The 15,580-nt window shown below is 43.1% G+C and overlaps 1 protein-coding gene across 3 annotated transcripts in view; it reads right to left on the reverse strand.

The window, feature by feature from the left end:
• RMDN2 (regulator of microtubule dynamics 2) overlaps positions 1-15,580 on the reverse strand; it is a 70,160-nt gene that overhangs the window by 15,091 nt on the left and 39,489 nt on the right. For all 3 annotated transcript variants that reach the window (XM_090045453.1, XM_090045460.1, XM_090045470.1), the window contains exon 8: positions 501-599. In XM_090045453.1, the coding sequence (XP_089901579.1) occupies positions 501-599 (99 nt within the window). The remainder of the gene's footprint in view (positions 1-500; positions 600-15,580) is intronic.

Here is a 15,580-nt window from a genome sequence, read left to right on the forward strand (position 1 = left end):
AATGGATTTTCAGGGACTCGTGTGGGGTAGAATAGGATTGTACTAATCGAGACATTGCCCCCTTAGAGCATCTAAACTTTCTATTCTCAGGTTACAGTTGGATGCTAAAAGGGGCAAGGTCTCTGATTTTTCCACTTGAAGAACATCAACGTTTTCCCCACATATGCTATTCTCCCCCCCCCCCCCCCCAAAAAAAAGATTAAAACTTGGAATCATTACTACTTTTGCACTACAGATGTGACATTCAGTCTGATAGCAACTAATCTAGCAAGATGTTGTAGTTTAGTTAAAAGAGAATAGGGAATAAGTGAGATTGGTCATCCTGTGTCATTTAATTTTGAAAAAAAGAAGGAAAATCTTCTATTACAGGAATTTGTAGTATTTAGAGAAGCCTTGAATGTATAACTGTCAAACATCATTTGTTGAGCAAATCTCTTCAAAACAGTTACAGAGATCATTTGAAAAACAACTGTTCAAGAAAACTCTTGGATAGGATCTACCTTTAAGAAATTCTGCAAGGCTTCCTCTACTGTTGAAGTTGGTGGAGTTCCAAAAAGAGCTGCAGCTACTTTTTTCTCAATCCAAGACAACTGAGATACCTACAATAAAAGCAAAGACAGATAATACACTCAAGACCTACTTTTCAGTTCTGAATGCAAAATGCTGCCTTCTATTGCTGTATTCTCATCAGGGCTATAGCATGGAAAAAACACAACCTGTTTACTCTTTACTCTTCCCCCATCCTCTCCTACCTTCTTAGGCTTGTTCATGGAGTGCAAGGTGTGTTGCGGATCTTAGTTCTCTAAACTGGCGGCAGAGTTTGCTGCTGCCAGAAGGTTGGGGGGAAGCTTTCACCCCATTTTTTTTCTGCCAAAGCCCATGTCCAGTGAGCAACAAAAAGAGCTGAATTCTGCAGTAAAAAATGGGGGTCAGTTCTCTCCACCTCCACCCAGCAGCAAACTGCACTCCTGCTCCACAAAACCACAATCCCCTGAACACTATGCTCTGTGATGCTTATTGTCCACACCTAAGTTACTGCTTCCTAGAGCTGAAAAGTGCCAGCAGAGTGAGGCAAGGCAGCAGGCACACAATAGCAAAGTAAGCTGTGGTGAGTAACAGCGAGGTGAGGCACTCCACCTCTCTGTCTTTCTGGAGAAGGACACTTTAAGGCAGCTTCCAGGGTACATGACTCGCTCACCCACCCCACATTACACTACTGATTCTTATACAGTTGATTATGCAAAAGAATATATAAAGGAGTCTTAATAAAAGACTTTTGGTTCACTACTCAAAGTATCATCTCTTATGCAGAGACTGATGACACACAACCTTACCAGATTTTAAAAGTATAATCCATTTTATGGTAAAAAATAGTGCTATCACAAGGAACATAGTGCAAAATACCAACTGAGCTGCTATGAGCTTATCACAGTGTGGGAAGTTTTAAGTGCAAACATCAAAAAACTATATACATTTTTAACACTGAAGGGTTAACTCTTTTCTCTATTAAGGTTTCTGAAAGGATAGATAAGACACTGCATTATGGTAACCCATCTAGTGAATGATTCTGAACATTATGATTAATTTGTTTATTTATTCAATGTATATGCCATCCTTCCCAGCAAAGGCTGAGGGTAGCTTACAATAAGAAAACAGAATAACTTCAGTGACAAGAGGACCAAAACAGTTTAAAACAGAACTAGAATAACAAGGTAAAAAAAAAGCTTCTCCACACCCCTGCCACCCAAACTATATCTCACCCTAGTTTTATTTAGTGAATGCCTACCCAAGTAGGATATCTTTTAGTAGACCAACTCAAATAGTTGGAAAAATTCTTCTTTGCAAGCTTTTGGGTACAAATACCCTTTGTCAGGCTGAGGAAGCATCCGAGTTGGTCTGTGCTGTTCCTGGACGAAATGAATTGTAAAGAAGCCAGAGGCTGGTATGCATGCAAGAAAAGCAGTCAGTGAAGATGTAAACTGAGGAGTCAGTGGGTGAGAGACAGGTTGTGGGGAGGAGGGGAATGAATGTAGCTGGTAAATAGTGGGCGGTACCTGGGGAGTCAGATGTTAGGCAGGTTATAATGTGCCATAAATCCAATGTCTATATTTAGTCGTAGTGGGCCTCAAGAGGGATGGTGTTCCAGAGCTGAGGAGTAATTGCAAAGAACAGCCTTCCTTATGTTTTTTGACAAGCAGACTGTGTACTGATGGTAATTAAATGTGCCTGGTAAGCTATTGGGAGCCAGTTCAGACTCTGGAGCACTGGAGTTATGTGTTCCTGGTGACTCATGCCTGTCAAGGTTGATGGTAGTTTTACTAAAAGCTTAGATTCTGGATTTGTATAAGATGATTTGGATAGGGATGATCCTGCCTCAGACAGGGAGCTGGTCTAGATGACCTAGAGAGGTCCCTTCCAGCCCTACTTTCCTATGATGATTTCTATTTCTGCACTAGCTTCTGGATAGTCTTCAAGAGCAGCCCTAAGAAGAATACACTGCAGTAAACCAGCCTTGAGGTTACAAAGGCATGGATGATTATGGCTGGATCAGAATCTGAAAGAAAAGGTCGCAGGCTTCTCACCAGGTGGAGATGGTGAAAGACACTCCTAGCCCTTTCCCTCCAAGTCACAAGGCCTGTCCCCCGACCATCACTTCTGTCTCGTCAGCTGCAGTTGGTTCACCTGCATCCAGTTCCAACTGCAGCCACTGGGAAAGAACTGAGACTGCAGGGCCAGGGTCCGAAAAGAAGGAGATATAAGAGCTGGGTGTCATTAGCTTCATATACACATTGCACAGAAGGGGCAGTAAGATAATGCTCTGGAGGACCCCACAGAAAAGGTCCCAAAGGGATGACAAACACTCATCCATCACTACCCTCTGGGACCTCCCTGCTAAGAAAGAGCAGAACCATTATCATCCTCTGGAGTGATGCCCATTAGAAGGCAGCTATTGTCATTATGCATGTTGCTGGTGCACCTCTGTGAAAGGTGCATCTTTTCTTTTCCTATGGTGGTGAGACACTGATATTGTTACACAGGTGTCCAGTTTAATGCTGACAAATAGTGCATGCCAGCGAGCTTGTCACTTGTCAGGATGGCAGTCTGACATAAAGGGGCTTTCTGAAATTGTCTTCATTATGGTTTCTCATTGTCTTTTACCACTTTTTCCTTTACCTATCTAGACACATGCCTGAAGCCACAAGGGAATCCTGAGACTGAATGGGTTACTGGTATATTTTCAGTTCCACCATTTAGCACAATGAGTGAACAACTCCCCAGTCAAAGCAAGAACAGCACCAAAATGGCAATGAAGAGATGAAAATGTGTTTGCTTAAATGAGATGAATCTTAAATTATTGGAGGAACCACCGTTTTTCTTTCAAGTGGAGGCTATCTGGTGCCTCTGTAGAAAAAATCAGAAACCTGCTCCTATACAGAAGGATTTCAACCCCAGCACCATATGCTTACTGAAATAGATTAGGCCTAACTCTACATTTGTATAAGGACTGAAGCACTACGGTTTCTTGGTAATTGCTGGCCTAACCTACATAAAGTGGGCAGACAGGAGAGACAAACAAAGTATAAAGCAATGTCAAAAAGTCATATGAGAACCAGGATGTGAAAAATGAGGGGTGTCAGTCAGATCATGCACTTACGGAGAAAGCCCTACTGTAACCAAAGGCTTGGGTATTTAAAAATGCTGCCTTGCTGCACTGCAGGTTGCTAATGGTGGATAAAAATAGCTAGACAGGGGGTGTGTCTAGCTATGTTGCTACTGCGCGCTGGTTACTGGGCATTTATTTAGTGCTTGCTTATACAAGAAAAAAATGAAAATAGCTATGGTTTATTTGGCTTGCTTATACAAGTACTAAATAAATGCACAGTAACCCAAGTTACTGCACAGTAGTCCCAGTGAATGCCTTTTAGATGATGCTACCGTGCAGTAGCCTAATAATACTGTGCGGTAGTATCTTGGCATGGTTTTTGCCACACGATGCTACACAGTAGTATCAGACTACTGCACAGTCAGTGCCTCATGTAGCTGTGCCTAGGGAATGTAAAGCTTAATAACCTTGTGTGACAGGTGTACCTCTTCGGGGTCCGTCTACTGGTGACCCCACACACCTGTCATGGGCCAACCACCCACCTTCTCACCTGCCATGCATTGTTGTTAATTAATTAGAATATGTTAATTAAGCGGGAGGCTGCCTGTTTTACTGCCCTGATGCAAAGGGGGCACTATCTGCGGCTCCTTTGCTCCCCTACACCACAGCCCGAGCCAGATGGTACTCACATAGTTTGGTCTGGGCCTTATTCTACTCTGGCCCCCTTGTCCACCCTGGGCTCTCTGCAGCCCCGTCTCGCTGCCCCCCCCTCGCTGGGTCTTCTCGCTGGGCGGGGAACTGCCAGCCTGGCCTCAGCCCTGGGGCTTAAATGTGAACCAGGCCCTGCCCTTTCCTGTCAGCTGACCGCTGGCAGGTATGAGTCACCAGCTAACTCTGGTTGCCCTGGCAACCAGCAGCTGGGGCTTCTCGCTCACTGCTAGGGATCTTTCCTAGCAGTTTCTCCTCTTTAAAAGGAGCAGGGCACCTAAGTGCTCTGCAACACCTTGATACTCTTATTCAGTTGCTCCCTAACCTTCATCAGAGCATCAGTTTTTCTTCTGCAGCAGTCAGCATTATTCACAAAGTCTAGAAAAGCATGCAAGTAAATTTATTGTAAAATATAAGAATCCATCCAGAAGTAAAGGTCATAAGAGATACCTAGCCACTGCCACTGACCACAGTTTTTCCACTTTTATTGAAGGCAAACCTTTCACAATTTCTTGCTGCAAGCTGTTACAAAATATATCTTTACAAAGTATTAAGGTAGCCAGCACACAACAATTAAGTATACACAAACTATTTTCTTGCCTGGCTTCTACTTCTTTGGCCATGTAAAAATAGCACTGCTTGGAGAAAGCAAGCATCCTAGCCAAGTCTCAATGTTTGCCTGGCAAAGGTCAAATTGTTATTTGCTAAGTGTCGTCAGTAAGTCTTTCACTCAAAATCATTAAAATAATGTTTCACAGATAAAAAATCTTGAGACACTATAGTTATTTTCATTATCTTTCTTAAATTTCCCAGTCCAAGAGCCTCTTCAAAAGTCCTATTTTTGAGAAAAATATTATTTGACAAGCTAGCTGTTCCCTGTTCATTAAAAAGCATGCTGCTTCACCCCTGTACAGCACAGTGCTAATTATGTGCTATAATGTGCAGCATGGGGGTTTATACATATAACTGCATGTCTACATATAAATTGACTCCTCACAGTACACTTTTCACTTGCGCTTTATTTTCTAAAAGGCATCAAGTGGGAGGTTACATTGGTTTTAAAATTAAGTGTCTCGCTCTCTTCAGAATGATCCACTGTTGGGATGCATTTTGTTTTCTTTGAAGAGAAAGATGATTTTCTAATATTTTTAGATGCATCATACCCATATGGAGTGAGCTCATTGGCAGGGGAAGGAAGAAAAAAGGAAGGAAGGGAGATAATCTGCTTATATGGTACTTCTCTGGACCACCACCCAAAATTAAATTCCCTGGGTACACACAGAAGACACACAACATATATGTTATCGTTACACACACACACACACACACACACACACACACACACACACACACACACCCCTCTGCTCTGATGCAACAGTGAAAGGACTTTCAGTTTTTCCACTGTGGAGTTTATAATAAGCCACTCTATTTCCACAGGCTAAAACTTAAAAACATTTTTTGTCTGGCAGATGTTATGTTTTCTTAAAGATTTAATCAAAATTGATTTACTGAAGTTTTTTTTTTTTGGCTGGTGGGTGCTGTTTTGCACTGTTCAAACTAAATAAAAAGCTTTTCTTGGCCACTTTTGTATGTAAAACCCCACAACTTAAAGCAACACAGTTACCACTATTTTAAAAATGAGTTGGCATACATGGGCAATATTAAGTTTCTTACAATCCTTAATGCTCACTGGGTTTGATGATCTGGAATATGGATAATTCACAACCATCCTCATGCTTTTGAAAGAGTTTAAAGTGTTCAGATTTACCTACAGACAGACAAATTATACATAAGACCTATAAAGAGTTATTCTTTATCCACTATGTGTTACTGAAGCACAGCTGCTCACACCAGGTACTTTTTTAGTACACAGAATGGTTCAGAGCAATAACCGCAAGGAAAGAACCATGTACATCTTATTTCCAGGCTGTAAATACACATAAAGATAGAATAACTCCTTTTTATATTACACTCTTTGCCAGTCTCAGAAAAAACCCAAACATTACCTTTGTTATTTCAATTAGTTTCTCACTCAATTAAATATTATTTTGAAATATTATTTTTTCCACAGTTGGGCAGTCTAATGACTCTTTAATTACTGTATTTAGAACTGTCCCAAAGAATGTGAGGCAGTTTTGGAGGCCTGTAGAAGATGGGACCAGGGAGACCAAATGAAATGATTGCTTCATTACCATTAATAGCAAAACTTCTACTGGAGCAAGTGCTTCCATTGCTGAAACATCTGGCATTTAAAACTGTGGCATAAAGAACCACAGTTTATGGTTCTTTATGTCAGCGGCATAAAGAGCCACAAATGTTATGGCATGGCTTGTTGATATTGCTGGAAACATATTAAAGAAAGACAATAGTCTTCAGGTTGGTGGCTGACCTGAACCTTTCTCATGTGCTTAGCTTTGGATGTTTGAACCTTGCTCTATTTCAACTCAGTAGAGAGAGTTAGTTAGCCATGTTAGTCTGAAGTCAGGCAGAATACAAGGTAGAATTGTACCTCAAAGATTAAATCATACTTGCTTAAGCTCTCACATGCAATCGCTTACTTCATCTGATGCTATGAAGGGCTGCTGGGAGCAGACCTGACATCTTGGAAGTTACCCTGAGGGCAATGTAAAGGGCAGGGGAGGAAGTATTGTGAACTCAGTTCTAGAAGAACACATGCTTATTCTCCCTTGGACCCTAGCAAGTGAATTATTTAGAAGTGGAGAACTGAGAAGGACCATGATGCTTTCTCTTTTTAATCAAAATCAATTGCAAGGAAGAAAGATACTTGGGACAAGGCACCATCCCTGAGATGCTACTGTTTTATGCTATCTTGGAAGATTAGAAACCTTCGGGATCGATTTTTAAGATGAACTTCACATTCCTGAAGGTCATGTGTTTTTAAAAGCCAGCTTCCCCAATTATTGTCTATCACGCACTAGGGAGTCTAAAGAGGAGGACTGTTCCTTGGCTTCAGAGAATGAAGAGAATTTAGGCATGACTTCTTCCTATATGCTTATTTTCTTTCTCCTGTTTGAGACAGAGACCCAAGAAATCATCAAATCTCTTATTAACTTCATTAATGCCAGAGGGCAGCATGTCAGCCACATATCTGTACTACCAACAAAGATGGGAAAAATCAGGAGTGCTCACTTTCAGGAACCTTGGCATTAATGGAGAGAACAGGACTATCACTTTCTTCTCTCTCAAGATCCCTTCTATACCAGATGAAATGGCAGAGTGCTTTCAGGAGGACATTCAGGATACTAAGATCTGTTACTGTCAGAGTCACCCATGCATTACTGCTGCTACTGTCAGAGAAGCTGGCAGCCAACAAACTCATGGAAAAGGGGAATAGACCCTGGCTTTCTGTTAGAGATTTTGTGCCTATATAAGAAAAACAAAAGGTCCAGGAGTAGCCAAATTTAGCGATATAAGTTAAAATATTAACATGCTAGGGGATATTATGTTTTTTTGGTTGTTATTGTTTTAAATGAAATGGAAACAGTGTCTGTTAACATTCTTTTTCAAATACTAGGTAATGGGTACTAAGGCAACAAAACCATTCCATTTGAAAATTCAGTGCAGAAGTGATTTGCATCTTTAAAGAATTTTCTCCCCCTCATGCCTCCTTTGTAATAGCTAACTACACACAATAAAGATGCATCTTCCATAAATTTAAAACAAATCCAATTTCAGCAAATTGTCATGTGACCCACTTAAATATCCTTAGAGGATTTTTTTTTTAAACTGAAGTAAATCAATATGAAGTGAAATCATGTAATTGTGTAATGCTTTGGGACTCCTGGCAGAAATTAAGGAACTGGACAGCCGCCTGGTTTTAAACCAACAAGCTTCCAAACCAAATACTCTCACTTTTGCCAGCCTATGAGTTGAGAAAATGCCATAGTCTGCATATGTATTTACCTATTTATTTGACTAAACTCCCCAGGCTTTTACTTACCACTGAATAAGGGGAAGAGGCTTACAGACTATAGGCAAAGTAACTAAGTCAGCCCTGACATAGGTCCACTGAAATCAGTCAATGTAACCACCAGTGAATCTGTTACACAGTATAAATTTTGCAAATATAAAAAACAAAACATTTTAAATTTTAACATCACAGTTGTTGTACTGGTCTGCTCTGACTGTTGTACATCAGTCCTGTAAGGCCATGCAGCCAAAACAGACATCTTAATGAGATACTTGGCCAGATTTATAGCTGCTTTGCTTCACTGGAGTGCTGAAAAACTATGAAAAAGCACCATGTACTGTGTGCTTATCTTCCAAAGAACATAACAAGAATACTTGTATAAGAATACAATACTAGTATAATCAATCATAAACCAAAATCATTTGTGTAAAAATATATATTTTTTTACTACTCTGAGGGGCCAAAGAGTTTTCATACAGACATTCAGCTTCTCCTGGGAGAGTTGCTGCTCCTCTAGTAGAAACCATGAGTGTACAGCTGTTCAGGAGTTTTCTCCCACAGCAGTGGCCACTCCCAGAGAAAAAACTACCCAGGTACAACAAAGGTTACATTCCTCCTAGGAGAAACTCTCCTGGGAGAATAAGTGTCTATATGTATTCCCTTCTGAGAGAAGCTACAGTTTAGTCCTCCAGCATCCCAGGGTACTATGCTTTCACCCCTAACCCCATGGCAGATATTGCTCTCAGGAGCTTCCGAGGCCCAGCCAGTTGATATATGGGGACACTGGCCCCTGTGCCAGCTGGACTGCTAGAGTAGCCCCTGTACCCTCTACCCACTGCAGCAGCCTGGCAGCAAGGGATGCTGCCTGGCTGTGTCCTGCTGCCAGCTGGGACAGCATCTTCCCCTTGGACCTGCAGCCACACATCTGCATGCCTGCCAGACCTGGATGGGGACCACACAGCAACCTGGGCTGTGGCATGGGCCCTGTAGCAGAGCTGTCTGCACCTCTTGGCCAGCTGCCAGTGGGCGGTGGCTGCACAGTTGGCCTTTGTGCAGCACTGCTCCCTTGCCCTGACATCTGGCCAGCTATTGCCTGGAAGATGTGCTCATTGTGGTGGAATGCTTTAAACTGTCAAAGCATGTTTTCCTGGCCTGAAATGGCCAGGAGGTCTGCCACCTCACTGGCCCTCCAGCTGGGTCCCCAGTGCCAGCCCTGGGCAGGCTCCTCTGCCTGAGTCCTGCCACTTGCTTCACTAGCAAAGATCCTGGTGGTCCTGGTTTAAAAATTTCAAATCCTTTGATAAAAAAATCCCCAAAATCACTCATTAAAATACCAAAATATCCATGTTCTTCCATGATTAAAATGAAATGGCACTATATATATATATACAGAGAGAGAGAGAGAGAGATATCAGTTGGGCAATGTTTTATTAATACATTTAAAGCAATTTGGAAGCCTACCAGTGCCTCTGTCATCATCATCATCATCAAATAAATTCTAAATACCTATATGCTGTGGTGTTTACTTTTTTTTTTTTATCATAGAAAAAAAATCAGAGCTGGCCCTGACCCCTTCACTAGCCAAGATGTGGGGACAGCTGCCCCTGCAGTCACAGCTCCTGCCAGCAGGTTCGTGTCTGGTAGCTGGGCACCCAGGGTGTGAGATATGGGGTGGGATGTGGGGTTTGCAGGAGGGAGGTAGGAAGGAGTGTGGGGGTGGGGTTCTTGGGTGTGTGTTTGTGTGGAGGGGGTTCATGGGTGAGTGTGTGGGGGTGTAGGTATAGGAGGATGTGGGGTGTGTGGGTTGTGTGCGGATGTGAGTTATGTGGGAGGGTCTGGGGGTGTATGGAGTTCCTGGGGGGGTTGTGGTTGTGTAGTTTGTGGGGGAGGCTTGGGGGGGGCAGCCACACACCTGCCCCTCCCCTCCTCCAGTGCACAGCCCCCAGATGCTGGCAGCAGCGGTCAGCTGGGAAGTCGTGGCATTCATGGCCCATTGCAGGCACAGCCCTGCAGTGGCGCAGCACCACCTGGCCCAGGGTCTGCACATGGCAAATGGAGCCATCCTGACCTGGCCTGGCCTGGCTTGCCCTGCTTCCATCCTGGTCCTGTCCAAAGGCGCACAGCTCCTACCACCACCTGTTGCTCCTGTACAAAGGCACATGCTAGCAGGGTGGGCCGGGCCAGTTGCATTCACCATGTGCAGACTCCAAGTCAGATGGCACAGTATGGCATGGCCATGGGGCTGTGCCTTCAGCGAGTCATGAATGCCGTGACAGCTTGGCTGGCTGCTACTGCCAGTGCCCAGGGGTTATGCGCCACATGGGATGGGCATGTGGTAGTTCCCTTCTAATCCCCCCATAAATGGTCGAACCCAGAGGGTAGTAATTGATGGAAGTCACTCATCATGGTGTCCTGTGACCAGCCTTGGGGGTCCCCCAAGGCTCTGTCCTTGGACCCATATTGTTCAACATCTTCATTAATGATGTGGACATTGGGAGTCAGAAGTGGACTGGCCAAGTTCGCCGATGACACCAAACTTTGGGGCAAAGCATCCATACCAGAAGACAGGTGGGTGATCCAGGCTGACCTGGACAGGCTCAGCAAATGGGCAGACGAGAACCTGATGGTGTTTAACACTGAAAAATGCAAGGTTCTCCACCTTGGGAAGAAAAACCTGCAGCATCCTTACAGGCTCTGCAGTGCTACGCTGGCTAGCACCACAGAAGAAAGAGACTTGGGAGGCATCATTGACCACAAGATGAACATGAGCCTGCAATGTGATGCTGCGGCTAGTAAAGCGAGCAAAATGCTGGCTTGCATCCATAGATGCTTCTCAAGCAAATCCTGGGACATCATTCTCCCCTTGTATTCGGCCTTGGTGAGGCCACAGCTGGAGTACTGCGTCCAGTTTTGGGCTCCACAATTCAAAAAGGATGTGGAGAAGCTTGAGAGAGTCCAGAGAAGAGCCACGCACATATCAGAGGTCAGGAAACTAGATCTTACGATGACAGGCTGAGAGCCATGGGGCTCTTTAGCCTGGAAAAGCACAGGCTCAGGGGTGATCTGATGGCCACCTATAAGTTTATCGGGGTGACCACCAGTATCTGGGGGAACGTTTGTTCACCAGAGCACCCCAAGGAATGACGAGGTCGAACAGTCATAAACTACTACAAGACCATTTCAGGCTGGACATAAGGAAGAATTTCTTTACTGTCCAAGCCCCCAAGGTCTGGAATAGCCTCCCATCAGAGGTGGTTCAAGCACCTACACTGAACACCTTCAAGAGCAAACTGGATGCTTATCTTGCTGGGACCCTCTGACCCCAGCTGACTTCCTGCCCTTTGGGCAGGGGGCGGGACTCAATGATCTTCCAAGGTCCCATCCAGCCCTAATGTCTATGAAATCTATTAAATAAACCCCATAACACTGCCCAAAACCCCACGCCAGAAACCACACAGCACCCCCAGATCCTTACTTACCTGGGACAGTGCCTGGGTCAATTCACTGCTGCAGCCTTGCTGCGCTCCTATTTCCCCCAGCATGCTAGACAGCATGTTGGAGCAGCAGGGGCATAGGACAGCCATAGAGATACCCTGGCAGGTGCTAGCACCGTTCTATGGAGCAACCAGCCTCCAGCTGCTTTAGGGTGCCTTGTGCTGCTTCCCCCCCATGTTTTTTTTTATACAGGGATTTCCCACTATCAAATTTAGGGAACATTTTTTCATTCCTAGCATGCCTCTTCCGGCATCTCAAACTCCTTTGAGATGCTGAAACAAGCATGTGCTCCCTTGTCTGGACACAGCCTATTGCTCCAGCTCAGTAGGGAGTAGAACCTGCCCCCTTCAAAAACCCTACATTATTCTGCAAGGAGACACAGGCTGACCCTGAGCAGTCTGGGTCAGCCAATCAGGGCTTCCCTGTGCACTGCTGCCATCTGTTTCCAGGTAGATGGACAGAGCTTATAGAGTATATTAAAATGTGTGCACAAGAGCCCTCTGGTTGTGCAGCATCAGTACTGCAAGCTCTCTGTTCTTCAGGGGCTCAGCAGTCAAATGCCTGTTCAGGACTCCACCGGTAAGTTTTTCTATCATGAAAACAAACCTGGGGTGATTCTCCCATGTAGGTCTTGCTCTTAAAGCCATACAAAAGAAGAAGATTCTCCCAGATCATTTGAACATGTGTACACAGCCATTGTCACAACATGAAAACAAAGAAGTTGAAAATTAAATGATCTGAAATGTACATTTTTTACTCTTGGAGTCATAAGCATAAATCTCTCAAATTCTCTTTCAATGCAGCGCAAGCATATGTCAATTAAAAAGGATGGAGTTAGGAAAAACAGAGTCAGAAGACATCTTACAAGCAACATTTGGCTTGTACTCATACCTATAAGACTCACATTATCTCACTTCCCACTGATCTTTAGTTATACTTACATTCTGAAAGGTCATTGAAAAAGTAACTCTGCATGTGCAACTCTTAACAAAACTGCTGCTGCCGATGATGATGTGTGAGCCAGAACAGAATCCAACTCACTTACATACAACTCTGTTGTATCTGCAGTGGTAACAAGTAAAATGGAACAAAAACTGATTTTTGGTCAGTGAAGTGAGTTGCTATTACTGAATACACCCACAGACAGCCAGGTCCTCAAGCTGATATAAATCAGTATAGCCCCACTTAAGTCAAGGGAACTAAACTGAATATCTGGCTCAGAGAGCACAAATGCTGTGTAAGAAGCTGGCATAAGCACATAGATGCCTTTCACAGTAGACCCACATTTAAAGTACAGAAAACAAGAAGTGGTATTCAGAACCAAAATCTAACCTCACAGCTGGCTGAACAACCCCGCAACTCCATGTGACTTTGCTGAAGCTGTGTACAGGTGTTTGAGTGTAAAATTCAGGCATCAAAAATCCTCACCGTGTGACTTCATTTTGTATTACATTTGCATTTTGAAACAACTTAACTGGGAAAACAATATAAGAGGCAAAGGAAACTCTCATTCAAAAAATAAACTAAAAATAAAATTGCAACACTGGAAACACTGAATTTTATGACTACATTTTCTTAGTCCACTGATAATTTGTTCAGTTTGCTGGCCAGAAAAGTACCGCTATAAGATAATGATAGAGTCCCGTAACCCTACATAATAGTGAAAGGAAACTCTGTGGCCATAGAAAGTACATCTTTATGCGATCTGTAGTTAGCTTGTCAAATTCATTGCCACAGGAGTTTGTGGTAGCAGACAGCATAGCCATGTTCAAAAAGGGACTGAATACATTCATGGATGATAGATCTATTAATGGCTATTGAACAGAATGGTTGGAGATGCTTCCTCTGGCATCACTAAACCAGTAACTGTGGATGCCAAGATGGGTATTGAATAGGGGATAGATCACTCTCTCTATATATATGGTTCAATGCTCTCCCTGTATAGCATCTACTTCTGCCACTCTCAGAGACAGGATACTGGGCTACATGGACCATTGGTCTGACCTAGTATGGCACTTACGTTATGTTCTAAAATACATAGGATGCATTTTTAAAAAGGCCCAGCCCTGCGATGTGTTGATGTCAATTCCAGGCAGTGGACCTACCACTCAATAAAAAATAACTAGTTAGCTGTTGCAAGCATGCAATATGCATGTGTAGCAATCTATTTAGTCAGTAAGATTTGCTGCTGAAAAGGAAACTAAAAAATGCCACTGAAGAAAAAAGGAGATAGAAAGAATGGCTATAACAAGTTTGAACCAAGTGAGAAACTGTCAGTGCTAAACAGAACTATAAAACTTATTCAGTGGAGATTCACCTTGAAAAAGGGGCAGCATGTTGTGCAGCATCAGTGTTACAGATAAAACAACAGATGTTGAAAACCACTATCAGTCTTCAGCATCGAAGACCTAAGAACTGTAGAACTGTCATGTTATTCACATTCAGATCCTTAACTAAGGAAGGAGAGTTTGAAACAAAATCTCTTCTACAAGACTGCATTTTTTTAGAAACTGCAAACATGAAAACAGTGAGTCTAGTGTGATGGAAAGATTTCAGAAACTTGGTATGCATGACAAAAGCATGACAACAAAGTCATGAAGCACTGTTTCAGACAGCAATGCACATAACTACACAGCATATTTGATCAGTTTAGTTGATGGCATATGGAGAAAAGCATTTGTAAACATTAATAAATTTTACAGTCAAATAAACAAAAATGTGTTAATCAAGAAAGCTCTTACTGATGCAACAAGAAATTGAAACTTTCATGCACGATGCTATGAACTTTGATCAACCTGTCACAATTATTTTTAGAGCACACTGAGAAGGTGCGTCTACATGAGATGCTTAATTAGCCCATTGGACTGTGCTTTAGGGCAGCTGGCAAAAACTGTACTAATGTGCAGTAGATCAGTCCAATGGGCATTAAGTGTCACATAAAAAGTGTTCATCTGTGCTAATGAGCAGTAGTGCTGATTATGGCACATTAAGCTTAGTAGCTGTTGTAACAGGTACTAAGCTTAATGTGCCGTAATTACAGCATATTAATGAATGTATAGGCACACGCAGAGGGGCTATTTTTATTTTTTTTTAAACATAAAGACACCAGGCTTGAAATCAAGGATGCCAACCTTGCTATATAAAAATGTTACATAATCAAAGAAAACTCTAATTGCAAATGTCACCATCCTCTGTTGCATAAAATAAATTAGTAATAAATTAATACTCAATTTGCTAGTAGGCAGTTATTTGAACTTTATATGTATAAGCACTGGTCAGGATCTTAGTAACAAGTTACTCATTATTTAGAAACTCTTAATTATGTTGATGTATGAAAACTGGAGCATTTAGCAAACTTTCCATGAATTGTTTTTTCCCTTCCCTTGTGCAATTTCTGCCATGGAGCTTAGTAAGAATATGGCATAAGACAGGCAGGGGAGCACCTTAGAGACTAACAAGTCCACGGATGCGCAAGTTCCACCCCACAGGCCAAATGTAGCCTGCAGTCTTAGCATCTGGCCTGTGGGGCTCCTCCTATGTTAGGAAATTTGGTGGCAGAAAAGCAATTGCCATTAATATGGCCACCCTCTCCACCCCACCCAATTCCCAAATCTCAAGCCCCGCATAGCCTGTCAGAGCTGGACTGCTCCCCTTACCCCTCTGCAGGGAAGGTCACTCCCCTTTTCCCATGGGGCTGAGCAACACCCTTTTCCCCTGAAGGGCTAGCTTGGGACTGGCTGCCTCTCATCCCTCTCCATGTGGCTGAACGGTGCCCATCACATCCACCCCAGACATCAGATGGGGACCAATGGTTGGATTTGGCCCATGGGCCGATAGGACAC

The sequence above is a fragment of the Crocodylus siamensis genome, chromosome 1 (genome assembly GCF_052110815.1).
Source record: "Crocodylus siamensis isolate JL-2025a chromosome 1, ASM5211081v1, whole genome shotgun sequence".
Lineage (NCBI taxonomy): Eukaryota > Metazoa > Chordata > Crocodylia > Crocodylidae > Crocodylus > Crocodylus siamensis.